The sequence below is a fragment of the Triplophysa rosa genome, linkage group LG21 (genome assembly GCF_024868665.1).
Source record: "Triplophysa rosa linkage group LG21, Trosa_1v2, whole genome shotgun sequence".
In the NCBI taxonomy this organism is placed as follows: domain Eukaryota; kingdom Metazoa; phylum Chordata; class Actinopteri; order Cypriniformes; family Nemacheilidae; genus Triplophysa; species Triplophysa rosa.
The window spans coordinates 10655402-10670062 of NC_079910.1; the positions used below are offsets into that span (position 1 = coordinate 10655402).

A 14661-nucleotide genomic window follows, 5' to 3' on the forward strand; every position below is an offset into this window, starting at 1 on the left:
GGTTAATTCGAGCGTCTGTGATGGTAGTGTGTTCGCAGATGGCTTACCGGACAAGTTTTCAATGAATACTCTGGGTATTTACAACCAAATGCCCAAATTTACGGCAGTCATGGATATAATTCGTCTGTTATGGATAATACGGATTGTGTGGGCTGTTGAAGGTAGGAGCATGAGCGCGTCCCTGTCAAACCCGTGTGCTTGGAAATGTTTTATTACTTTTTACATTAGACAAATTGATTATATTTATCAAATTAAACTAATCCATATTTCAGTTAAATCGCGGTGGCAGTGTTTTACAGTTCTGTGTAAATGATCTCAAGGCAAATCGGTTTTCATGAAAGTGTGTGCAGGTGCAATGCAACTGTCTCTTGGATATGAATGAGTTGAAATTTCATTCTACTGAATTATCTGTTATCTTCCTTTCAACGTCGATACATGTGATTATTTTTTAAGATGCACCGGTGTCCAGTTAAAGCACAGCATTACTGTCTAATGTATACCTGTAAACGTTTTATGCTCGAAGCTTGTGATGCAAACTACCTAAACAGCATTTTTAGTCACTACAGACGAGATGTTTGAGACAGACCCATAGAGTCTTAACAAAAATAAACATATCCTCAAACGGGGTTAGCCTGGCTTATAAACGCGCGTTTTATTTAACAACTGCTTCTCTATATCGACTAATTCTTGCGATTTTAGTCATCTCTTTACATTAAAAGTCATCTTTTCTGCCATGCTTCAGCTTCTGCTTTGATTTATACCGGAGCGTCTCAGCCGCGCCTCCAGCGCGTGAGCCATTGTCCCAAATTTCTGTCTGGAAATCTACATCAGCATCTCATCACCTGAGACTATAGCAGCATCAGACTAAATCCGACCCATGTCATCCCCTTATACACCATGAGATAGTGAAGTCTGTATTTAACATATTTAGAGGAATTTAGGGATAAAGTTACATGTGGCGATGATGACCTGTTGGAATGTAGGACAAAAGACATTTGCCTTCTCTGGTGTCTAGGTTTGGAAAGCAAGCAGTATTCTTAGAAAATGAAAGTTTATTCTCCCCTTCTTTTTTTTTAGGTTTTAGGTCTTTACAGTATATATAACAACTGTTGCAACAAAACATGACAATTAACAAACGCATAATGCAGTTGGTTTATCTGTTAGATCTGATTTGTCATATTATAACAATAATAATCAGGTTGAAGTGCTTTAACATCTTTTTATTATGATTTTTCCTTTTTATTATAATGGTTCATATATATTTGTTACCTATAATGTACAGAATAATCTGTGGACCAGCTGATTAGAACGTTACACTGTCTTGTATCCTATACATTCATTGTGATGATAAACCAACTGTTTGTAATGAAACTGTAAACAATGCCCACGTCCACCTCCATGCTTTGCAACATACTGAAGACGTATCATCCTGTCATTCATTCAAACATCATTCTAGTTTTTGTTGGACTTTCTAATGGATTTCAGAAATGAAAGCTCATATCACACTTCAGAGCAGAGACAGATCCTGGGAATAAAATAGCGGTTTAAATAGACACACATTTTAGGTTGCGACTAAGGGCTTGAATATTTCCTCAAAGTAGTGAAAATGTCAGTCTCAATTGTACTCCACTTTGACTAATCTAATGAATCTGTTTCAGTTGTGTCACTGGCTTGTTTATTTGCCCATGGGCACTGAGTAAATGATTTGTTTTACCGTGAATAAAACACAGAGAGGCTTTAATAAATGTCGGACTGCCACTTAAGCTCCTGTTCTTTTTTTTTGTTCTGTCGATCATGTTTGAAGCTATAATGGGAGAAAAGCTGCAGATCCCTTAAGCTTATATAGAAAATTGTATGCATATAATATAGCAGGACTGCATTAGTGTATTGTTTGTGGTATTAGAAAAGCCACTTTTTGTGACTACATAATGACTACATTTTTGTTTCCTTAAAAATAGCAATCATGTGTACCCACAATACACCTGGTTGACAGAACATGTGATGCCAGTGCACGCCAGATCCAAATGACGTGTGTCATGTAAGGATCTTTATTAAGAGCAAGACCTGCCTCTGGGTCCTGACATCTTTCCAAGCCTTTACATAAGCAGGGCAAACCTGCCCAATTTCAGTCGTGCCCCGAACGTCCTGCGCAACTGACGGAACAAACCGTCTCTCAAGCTAAATTTGAGACGAATCAGTGAATTCATGATCACATAACAGAGACTTTCCATATGGTCTGTCATGAAATGATAAGGTCTGTCCACAGTCCCACTATAGGGGTCAAAATGGTGAAATTATCAGATGTCCAAGAGGGACTTGCCATCTGCTGGACAATTTAATTACCCATCTGTCTCCTGGTCTTGAGTGATCATTTTGAATAATATGAGGTGAATTGGATTGTCCTCTTTAATGTTCATTATTAGCCGGTTTGATTGTCTGCTGAGCACCATTATATTGATTTACATTCATGCTTTGTTTGAGTGCCGAGCCCAGGGTACAAAACAAACTCGGATGTGTAAACACTCCGAATCTCATCTACCAAATGTCAAAGTGTCAGCTCTTATCAAGGGAGCTATGTTTCTCCAACTTCCACAGATACGTGGGCAGACATGGTTCGTTTTTGAAATGTATGACACACTGGGCACAGTGGACGCTGGGGGAAACCATCTATTTTTCTTCACATCTTGTTTTGTGCAAAATACGAATCTTTACATTTGAATTCAATATTTTTGTTTTGATATAAATGCTAAACTAGGGCAAGTCATAAATACAATGACACAACTATAAAATGTATTTATTTGATACGGTAAATTGTCGTGGTTCTGCACAGTAAACAATGTTTTTTTAGGGGCCAAGCCCCGAAGGGTCTATGGCCACTATTGTTTCTGTTAGTATTATTAGGGGCCAAGCCCCGAAGGGGCTATGGTATGGTGTTAGAAATTGGACAAAACTACGTGAGAGTGTAAACACAGCGCGCAAGCAGATTACAGCTGCGCGAGCACACTGAAAACGCTTGCACGTAAAATGTGAACCTGTAGATATCGCAAATCTCTAACTTGAACACGAAAACCAAGATTGTGCACGTAAATAAACACTTGCGAGGGGAAATAACAAACCCCCGAATATTGACTACACGCGCAAGTGCTACTCTACGCGCATGCGAGCTGGGATTCTTCACGCGCGCGAGTCATTTTGACTTTTGGCACTAAAGGGCCGGGACACTGCGATTTTGTGACAACAAATGCAATTGGTCCTGCTCTTCCCGTTGTGATTGGCTGTTGCTGCCATCCTCAAGTTGATGACAGAAGAGGAGAGATGGCAGAGAATTGAGAAAAATTGGATCTAAGGAATTCCCATTAAGTAATATTTTATATATTGGCCCAAATGCAGGAAGACGAATGAGTGCAGTAAGGAGATTTATTAGAAACACTGGGTAATTAAATAAATACATATTTAAATATATATGAAAGCACTTCCGCCCTGCATTCAACCATAGCAAATGTGCATTACCAGTGGCCACCTTTTTGTAGATTAGCCAGTAATATAGACTTGAAATGTGTTATAATATAACGTTACATATATTATAATTTAACGTTTTCAATGTTCCGTGTTTACATACCCGGACGTGGTCCGGGTTTCAGATTTTCAAGGTATTGGCGTGTCCCATTTATGTGGTTTCCCAGAGGTTTACCTCTGTTATTTTGAATTTTCACACACCTGCATTTAAAGTATTAGACGTAAGGATTTTTAACATCAACCCTGATACTACAGTCTATTGTCATCACTTCAAGAGTGCAGATGGACCGGCTGCTGAAGAATGGGCCGTTGGTGAAAGCGCAGTTTTCAGCATCCGAAGCAATAAGAGCAGAAGTTATAGGCCCGTTCGTTTTATTTATCAAATTCCATTTTCTTCTCTTTTAATTTGTGTGTATTCTGCCTTTAAATGTTTGAAATTAGGTAAATACATTTTTGTTAAGCAAAAAGCATGTCTAATAAACCATAAAACTTTAACCATTTTTTAAAAGTTTTAAGTTAAAAATGTCATAAAAACAAGAATTCATTATTTGTTAATAACGTTTAGTGAGAAAGATGGTCCTATCATATGGATATAGACTTTATATTATTTCACGTGTTCTTGTTAAAGAAAACCAAGCTATTTGATCATGTGAAAGTCGGCTTCCTATTCCGGCTGTAGAGGAATTCCTTCGTCTGCTCAGCAGACTCTGAGACAGACAGATGACTGTGAAGCGAGTTGATTTGTATTTTTTTGTTTTAATAATTTTGAAAAATGCAATTTCAAACTTTGTTTATCTAAATCAGATGATGCTATTCTCTAATCTCAGTTTTAGCCCATTTTTCCATCAAGTTAGATTTTTGGACTAACCCTACCCCTGCCTTTCATGCATTAAATTTCAAATTCTAGTTCAAATACCAGCGTTTATAATCTTAAAGGAACAATACGGCATTTTTAGGAGGATCTATTGACAGAAATACAATATAATATACAAAACTATTTCTTCAGAGGTGTATAAAGACCTTACGTAATGAACCATTAAGTTTGTAATACCTTAGAATAAGATGTTTATATCTACATACAGAGCGGGCCTACATACATTGAATTCGCCGCCATGTTTTGTACAGCAGCCCTAAACGGACAAACAACTCTACAACGCACGTTTTCTCTTCCTCTCCGCTGCAGTATCGTGGTGAAATGGATCGCGGGATGATCCGTACAGATCGTGCTCTCCGGTGCGGAACGCATGTGACCCACGGATTAACTGAAAGTTTATTCATCATTGAGTAAAAGAGTAAAACGCACTCTCGCTCGCTCTCCAGATTCAGCTCCAGCGCGCTCTCGCTCTCTCTCTCCAGTATCTGGATTCTGGACGAGTACAATATTAAAGCGGTTCCAGATAAACAATGACGCTCAAAACTGCTCCGTCACACAGCTAACATTACACAACAACATATCTTGATATGTTAGTATGTTACTCACATACTGATCCGAATCAAAGCAACCTCCTCGGAGGTGATTTTTAGACGATCTTTCTCTGCAACGTCTCTCTGCTGGAAAGTATCTCCATAGATATCTGTGAGTATATCTGCTAAAAGCCTCAGTACCGCGGGTCCTAACGTGTCTCTGCTGTAAAGTCTTTATAATATTAGCGCAGGTCCTAGCTCCTGCCTGACTTTTATCCTTCTTTTTATACGTAAAATCCACAAACCTTATATTTTATGTAATATATAAGTCATAGCTCTTTCTACAGTCTTTCTGATGCCCGCAAAATCTCTTCCCTGCGTCAACATGAGAACGACATCTTTTTGTACTGTGGTGGCCACCGTCGTGTTTGGACTGAGCGATTCGTGGCAAATCTATAATACAACGCTAGTGGCCGCTGTTAATTAAGAACTGCGCCTTTAACGTAATTGTATATGTAGCTTTTAGATTATGAACACTGAATTTATGAACACTCCAATGAAAACACTGGCCCCCCTCACTTTGTACGCCCTAGGGGTATTTAAACGCGGAACATCGAAGACGTTAAATTATATTGTATATATATATATATATATATATATATATATACATATATACAATGTTATATTATAACACATTTTACTAATCTATATTACTCGCTAATCTACAAAAAGGTGACCACTGGTCCATATTTGCTATGGCTGAATATGCTTTCATATAAATGTTTTAAATATTTTTTATATTAACCCAGTGTTTCTAATACATTTCCTTACTGCACTCATTCGTTTTCCTGAATTTGGGCCAACATATAAAATATTACTTAATGGGAATTCCTTGGATCCAATTTTTCCCAATTCTCTGCCATCTCTCCTGTTCTGTCATCGACTTGAGGGCGGCAGCAACAGCCAATCACAATGGGAGTTCCAGAAAAGAGCAGGGCCAATTGCATTTGTTGTCACAAAATCGCAGTGTCCCGCCCCCTTAGTGCCAAAGTCAAAATGACTCGTGCGCGCGTAGAGTAGCACTTGCGCGTGTAGTCAATACCGTGCGCAAGCGATCTGCTTTGATTCGGGGGTTTGTTTTTTCCCCTCAGAAGTGTTGATTTACGTGCACAATCTTGGTTTTCGTGTTCAAGTTAGAGATTTGCGATATCTACAGGTTCACATTTTACGCGAGAGCGTTTTCAGTGTGCTCGCGCAGCTGTAATCTGCTTGCGCGCTGTGTTTACACGCTCACGTAGTTTTGTCCAATTTCTTCATCGACACCTCGGACTGGGGGTCCTTGCCAAAATGGGGAACAGTGCCACCTATGGGTTGCGAGAATTGAAAATGGCAATTTTGCTCGTAACTTTTGAAATGTTTGTGAGAAATTCGTGATCTCGGTGTCTACGGATTCCTCGTGACGTGCCGGATCGGGTGAGTATGATTATGTATTGGAAATGTAAAAATGTATTGGAGGCTGTATCTCGGCCATTCTTCGATCTATTGGCACGAGACTTTGTAAGCTTCATCGACACCTAGGACTGGGGGTCCTTGCCAAAATGGGGGACAGTGCCACCTATGGGTCGCGAGATTTGAAAAATGGCTATTTTTGCCCGTAACTTTTGAAATGTTTGTCAGAAATTCGTGATCTATGTGTCTACGGATTCCTCGTGACGTGCCAGATCGGGTGAGTATGATTATGTCGCTATTGGATGATCGGCCTGTCCACCATTTTGAAATTTGTCATAAATTGCCATATCTTTTAAAACTAGTGACATATCGGCATTTAATTTTTTAAGTATTATTGAATTAGTGTCCCGAACGTGCCTGCGACGCTAAAAGACAGCGCCACCTAACGTTCTCGTATTGAACTATTCTGAGTAACGTTTTGTGCACTACTATGCAAAATGGTTTTCTTGAGTTCATTCCCACCTATGCCTCTGTTTCTCAAATACGTAGTATTTCTTTTATTTCTGCTCTACAACTCGTTTCAGCATCTTTGCTACTTGCAGCTTTCACACGCACTTTTGAATACTTTTTATTGGTTACATATTTGCAAAACCCAGTGAGAAACATATATCAATAAAAAAATAAGAAATCTGGACTTATAAGGTTTCAGAAGGACTGCAGTGATGTGCTGCACATGAAGGGATAATATCAAATCACTACGAGAGTAGTGAAAAGTTTCATATTCATTTTTTTGTGGAATTCACAGCCTCAGCTAACAGTGATAAATAGAATTCGGTGGACATTCGTGTGCTTATTGGTATGGTTATGCCCTTGGCATTTCACACCATTTCATTTGCCGTTTTCGTGTCGGATCTGGGTGTACTTTCAGACCACTGTGAACTTAAAGGTGTTTTTTTTTACGGCAATAAGTGCTCAAAGCAAAATGTGCAAACCCAGAACTATTTTCACAGAAATTAAATGTTCATAGAAATTCATTTTGAATAAGAATTTAAGGTCCAGTGTATGAAATTTAGCTGCATCTAGTGGTGAGGTTGCGAAACAATTTTTACGAATTGTATTGTATACAGTATACGAAACGCGCTCTGTAGATCGCGTTCTGTAGGCCTGTATCACGAAGCAAGGTGAACAAACACTGATTTGCAGAGTAAGTTTTGAGTTGACAGCCTGGTTTAGATCAGATTCAGCTGTAGCACAACGCTTGGTATAAATGTTTTCTGTTAACTCCGGTTTGATCCAGTTTGTGAGACGCGTGCACCTGAAAGTGTGACACGTGCGGCAAACAGCCAATCACACGGACGGAACATGAAAAGCATCATCAGTTTGATTGACTTCTCGCGAGTATCAGCGCAATTCACATTTCTGTTGAAGATGAAGAGATCATTATGAAAAAATGTCATGAATTGAAACATAATTTACAAGGCAGGAATAAACACTGCTGCAGTGAAAGTTTGAGAAGGCAGCTACTGACTATATCAATGCAGAATCATATAAGTTTGTTTTTATATGAATATAGTTATATTCATTTAAATGCTATGTTTAATATTAATTAATTAATATTAATTATCAACTCATATAATAATTAAATGAATGTGTTTTGAATTATAATCAATAAATGTAAATACACAATACAAATAAACACTTGGCAGCAAAAGATTTTCCCTCTAACATCTTAGCACTTTCAGCTTTTTTTATCTTGGAGCGAGAGATACTTTGGGAGTGGCTTCACAGCGTCAGCACTTTTCTTAGAGCTGATTGGTACAGTTTTGGTTTGCGATTTCTAACCCAGAATAAAACCTGCTCCGGAGCAGGTTAGCCGTGTAGCCTAACACTGTGTCTACACCGGATGCGGAAAGACAATAGAATGCATTAGAACTCATTATAATATAAAATTTTGTCCACACCGGACGTGGTGTGGTGCAGCGCGACAATCCCATTAGAACAAGCCATGTGTCGCAGCACGGCCGGTGTAGACACGGTGTAAGTTACCATGGTGACGAAACCCATTAAAAACCATTCCACCTTCTTGAGCCCGAAAACTAGGAGTATGCTCAAACTAAACGCGAACTTAGCTGGGTAAAAACCGAAACCGGCTTCGTGATACAGGCCACGGTTTGTCCATTTAGGGCTACTGTAGAAACAACATGGCAAATTCCACGCAGTGTAGATAAAAATAGCTCATTTTAAGGTAATAAAAACACAGCGCTTCATTATGCGAGGTCTTTATATATACCTCTAAAGACATAGTTTCTGTCAATTTCTGTCAATAGATCATCAAAAAATTACACAGCACGCAACACCTTTAATAAAGTACTTTTACATAATCGAGCCAGTCCCCAGAAAGGTGAAAGTGGTTAGGGTGAGAAATGAAAAATGACCTTTGACCCCAAGTCTAGGTCATTTGAACCCTAATAAATTTAGTTTGAAACATGTGTAGTGCATTATTGATGGTATAAATTACTGTAATATTTACAAGAATTGATAACATACTCAGACTCTTTTCACAGTCATTTAATGGGCTTGGTGAAAATAACATTTTCTTCCTGAAACGAGTCTAAAGTTGGACCTAAATTGTAATAATTGACCCAGCTTTACATTCTGAAGAGAACTTAATGAAAAGATGAGAGATCCCGGAGCTAAACAATCTATTCAAAGTGATTAAAAACCAGATAAAAAGTTAATTTACTCCCATAGCCTGAAGCTGCTAATTTACTCTGATATCCACCGAGGCACAGATATGATTTGCAGATGGATTGTTGTAGAGTGATAATAATCGGTCTTCAGTCAAAACCTTCTCATCTGGAACCCTTTGGAATCACGTTCCGATGTATCTGTAACTTGATTTGTGCAGTAATATCACAATGAGATTCATCTAACAATCCACTTTAAATGGATAGAATTGGCCTCAGGATGTGACAGTTCATTTGATCTGCATAATCTTTTTAAGTTTATTACAAGTTATCCCATTACATATAGTCTTCATTTTTCAGTCATGGAATGTCTCGAAGCAAGAAAGAAATGAGCGTGAATGGGCATTTTAAATATGGAATCGGATGAAAGGAACATATTGCATAATCAAAATGTCCTAGAAGCCAATAGGCAGCGGTTTTGCCATCTGAGCAGAAGCGCTTTTTTGGCCCCTGAGAGCTGACATAAAATATTGAACTTCAAAAGCTCATGACCTACTTCTCCACTGTCTTCCGTTTCAAAACCATGGGTGGGCGTTCGGTTTAACATCCTTCAATTACACCCTCTCCAAATTATAAGTCAGTGTCTTATGGTTATTTCCACTAAGGCTTCCTCAAGAGAAATCATATAGACATCTTGGGATGCTCATAGATTACTCATTTATTAGTCATGCAGAGGCCTTGCTGTTTGAGTTGAGTGTTTTTTTTCCCTTTAAAGTCAGTATATTATTGTAACGACTCGAGGAAGGCGGGACAGGAGCCGTGAGGGAACTGTGCGAGGCCGGTGACACGAGTGATAATGAGTGACAGCTGCGCGTTGCACCTGAAGCATAAATAAAACTTAACACAATGTCCAGGCCCGGTCATCTCTCGTCGTACACTCCTGTCGCTCGTCCTTTTATGCTTCCGTAGCTCCTCCGTGAGAGATGCGAGACCGGTGCAACGCGCAGCTGACACTCATTATCACTCGCGTCACCGGCCTTGCACCGTTCCCTCACGGCTCTCGTCCCGGCTTCCTCGTTACAATTATATTTATATTATATTTGTTTATGTATTTCATATGAGTCATTCATGCATGTACTGAACTCTCAGTATCTGGACATGGAGGAATTATTCATCCACAAATCGAAAATCTGTCATCATTTGTTCACAACCCCGGTTTGCTTTTTTACACGGAATGCAAAAATAAGTACTGGAGCTGTCAATGACAAATAAGCACCATAAACATATAACAAAAATTGCCATTTTGGAGCTTGACAGCTCCAGTCCCCATTCACTTTCATTATATGGAAAAAGATGCCAGGAAATCGATAAAAAATTATAAACATATCTTGCGTTATATGGAGGAAAGCAAGCCCCAAGGGTATGAGACAATAATATAATAGTATTGAGTAAAATAGTGACAATGTGTGTTTTTGGATGAACTGTCACTTTAATATTTGATTGTCTGGGGTGGATACAGTATGTGAGTGATCAGAGGATGGCTTTTCTGCTCCTGGCCCACATCGCCATGGTGATGAGCGCTGTACGGTAAATTGGGAAAGAAGGCGATTAGTGTCGGGTCTGTAAACTGTGAGCAGGCTGCTCCACTGACCCACTGCTCATTCAGTGCCATCACATTTGGCTTCTGTCTGCAAATGTTTGCCAGTAAAATCAAAGCTGAGATACACAGAGGTTTATGAGCGGAACATCCCCATAACGTCTGCTAGAAATCCTTACAACATATTGAGAATAATTGTGGTACGACTGTATCTCACAGGCACATTTTGTCAATAGTTTAGCAGGTCATTGGATGCTGATAGTGTGTCCATCCATACTTAGTGTTTATGTTAGACTCTAATATCCTGTATTATTTTAAGGTGTATTTTTTCATTGTGGGTGAAGAAAATGACACGTTGAATAATGCAATCTAGTACTAAACATAAACAATGTTCAAACACAGCCTAAACTGTTCATGTATCTTGACGCTTCTGTATATCCTATGAAGCAGGATTTATGTACATTTTCCTAGTCATTTCTGTGATGAAATATCAGTGCACGCCTATTTAGTGCAATCACAAAACCATCTCGTGAATATATCATTGTTAAATGTGCCATGAGCTGTAGATTGGAGCCATGGTTCTTTTATGATGGATTGTGAATTTGCACACTCAGTCACACTGCAGCAGTCCCTGTGGTCTAGTGAATGTTTTAGCATCCCACCCACAGGTTGAGTGACAGATCTGGAGCAGCGAGGATCAATGCACTTTGTCCCCTTTCTGGATCCGGAATTCTGAGCGTGTTCTTACTCTAATTCACGCATTCACATTGTGTCATAGCTGCTTATTGCAGGACATGGAAGCCATCGATCGGTAGTACATAATATCTGTTACAACCAGCACTGCTTGTAATAATATAGATATATATTATTATATATATATATAATAATATATATAATAATATGGATAATGTTATTATCCCCCATTTTCTGTAAAATAGTCTTTATTTTATATATGCACAATTTAGAATGTTTTAGACTGTAAATCGTATTATATTGTATTGTCATTGTGTTNGTTATTATCCCCCATTTTCTGTAAAATAGTCTTTATTTTATATATGCACAATTTAGAATCTTTTAGACTGTAAATCGTATTATATTGTATTGTCATTGTGTTGAATGTCTGTACTAGAAGCTTCCAACACCAAAGAAAATTCCTTGTGTGTGCAAGCACACTTGTCAATAAAGCTCTTCTGATTCTGATTCTGATTCTGTAGCAGTAGTGTACTAGGGAAATGCGGCATTGGTTGCATAATAATGTTTGGAGTTTATAATACAGTGGGGTCCAAAGTCTGAGGATAATAGTTACATTAATGTATATTAATGTAAAAACATATTTTCAGACTAACAGTTTGAGTACTAATATATGTTATCGAGACGTTGTAAGGTGAATTTCAGAATTTAGCTTTATTGACAGCATGCACTTGAGCTGGCATGGACTTAAGCATGTAAGGGAAAACAACTTCCTGGAACTATCTGAAGGCTCCATGAATCACGTGACACGCGGAAATTTTGAATTTCCGTTGTAGCAACTCTCTCTCTCTCAACGGCTCTGGTTTAAAGGAATCAAAATGGTTAAAGCTGGGATCTGTCATTTTTGCCTCTCTATCGCCCTCTCTGTTAGAAAAATAAAATTGTATTTTACTTTACAAACTTATTTTTGTTTGTGTTGAAAAATGTCCTGTGAAAACCAAACAGACCGTTCAATTTAAAAATTATGACGCTGGACCACAAAACCAGTCACACGGGTATATTTGTAGTAAAAGGCGAAAATACATGGGTCAAAATGATCTATTTTTCTTTCATGCCAAAAGTCATTATATAAAGTAAAGATCATGTACCATGAAGATATTTTGTAAATTTCCCACCATAAATATAACAAAACGTTATTTTTGTGAGTGGATGCAGCAAAATCGCAAACAGAAATGGCTGGAAACACGCTTACAAACTTCGCTTGCTGCTGCCCGCTCTTTGGGAATTACCCACTCAAGTTTGGTATCATGTAAAGCTTAGAATTTCCACTTTTGGGTTCATGTACTGTCCACAACGTCATTACAAGGTTAAGATAGTAGAGACCGATAAAACAAACCTATTCTTAGCAACAGACTGCTACAGCGCTTCTGATTAACAACTTCAAAGGCGATTTTCTCAATATTTAGATTTTTTGCACTCTCATATTCCAGAGTTTCTAATAGTATCTCGGCTAACTATTGTCCTATCCTAGCAAACCATACATCAATGAAAAGCTTATTTATTCAGCTTTCAGATGATGTATAAATCTCAATAAAAAAAATTGACCCATAATAACTGGTTTTGTGGTCAAGAGGCACATTTATTAATATATTATTTAGTTTCTTTTAATTGTTCCTGTAGCTAAACTGGTAGAGCATTGCTTTAGCAGTGGAACAGGTTGATAAATGTATACCTTGTAACGTAAGTCACTTTGTATAAAAGTGTCTGCCAAATGCATAGACCTAAATGAAAATATTGACATTTGTTTATTTTCTGGTTTAAATTTGGATATTAAAGGTATAGTTCACCCATGCAAAAATCAAACTTTTCACCATTTACTCACCGTGCAGTTTTCTAAAAATGTAAGTAAAAATGGCTTTGTTTGTTTGGTTAGGGATATTTTGAAGAATGATGGAAACTAAACTGGGGCACCATTGACCACCATAGTAGTTTTCATATGATCAGTGTTCGATTAATCATACACTTCTGCATATTTTAAGGGCAGTTTTTTAGATTTATATATACCAATAAAGGACACGAAATTAATGGTGTAGATCATGAGAGCATTATAAAATGTAGATTCTGGACTGTGTCTCAGTAATGGTTCAAAGATTCACACTTGCACTATAAACATGCACAGATCTTCTCTCAGCTTCTGTTAGGCACAGTTGTGTTTACAGATCCCGCTCAGATTTGTTATCAATGGTGTTTTACATTTTACACACATCTTGAACTGTTACTGTTTATATGCTGGCTCACTGCTAAACCCTGAAGGGACAGTAGAGAATTCCGTGTTTATCATGTCAATGCATTCCACCGAAATTTCAATATGACCTAATCCTTCCAGGCTTGCTATGATGCTCTGCCATCTTCTGCGTTTATTTATCCCCTTTGAATGTCCTACACGAAGCAAACCTACACTTCCAGCCTTTGTTAGATTACATAATGTTCTGGATAGATGCTGTCAGATCACCTCAGTGCAGTGTTACTGTGATGCAAGTCTCTGGTTTGTGTGAGGAAGATGTGGTGCATGTTTGCGTTCTCTGCACTCGGTGCACTGGCACAGCTGAATGTGGGAATAAAAATGTGGGACTGAAATTCATGCCTTGGCACGCTGACCTAAAATCCAGTGAAGACTCGCCGTGTCTCTCGTGGGATTAATCCGGTGTGGCATACAGTGTGTAGTGCAGGCTGTAAGGATTATATGTACTGGACTTGGTCCCCGGTTGCCCTACTTTTCATTAAAATAGAGAGAGAGAGAGGGAGAGAGATTGCATGAATGCCAGGACAGATGGAGTGGGGGTTTGATTAAACAGTGCACCAAGTGCAGAGAAATGCCACAACTTTTTGTTTTCTTGTCTCCGTACGGCTATTCTTTGTAGTATTAAAATTATCTTTTGGTTTGAATAAGTGGCAATTTTAATATCAGCACTTTGTTGTTTTGCCTGTGAGTTTATAAGCGGTAAGAGGATTGTTTTAGTGTTTGTCCGGCCTCATCATATTCTCACATTCAGAGCTTTAAACACACAGCAATAGCAGCACTCCTGAGAGAAATATCTTCTCTTGCCCCTGAGCTACAGAAGCTGCTGAAATATAAATGAGACGCTTAATGGCTGAGGCTGTATTGAGCCAGTGTTTACAGGGATCCCGGGATTGTGTGTCGCCGGGCTTCTGGCTTCCATCTCAGGAAGTCCTCTTGCCACTCGCCAAGGTCCTGATTCACAAATGCCACAGTTGGTGGCACACTGTATGTGTTTATGTTGCTGAAGCATGTAAGCC

At 38.6% G+C, this 14661-nt stretch overlaps 1 protein-coding gene across 3 annotated transcripts in view; it reads left to right on the plus strand.

Annotated features, from left to right (window-relative positions):
* ephb2a (eph receptor B2a) overlaps positions 1 to 14661 on the plus strand; it is a 57771-nt gene continuing 43110 nt past the window's right edge. For all 3 annotated transcript variants that reach the window (XM_057363404.1, XM_057363405.1, XM_057363406.1), the window contains exon 1: positions 1 to 161. In XM_057363404.1, coding sequence (XP_057219387.1) covers positions 62 to 161 — 100 coding nt within the window. In that variant the 5' untranslated portion in view covers positions 1 to 61. The remainder of the gene's footprint in view (positions 162 to 14661) is intronic.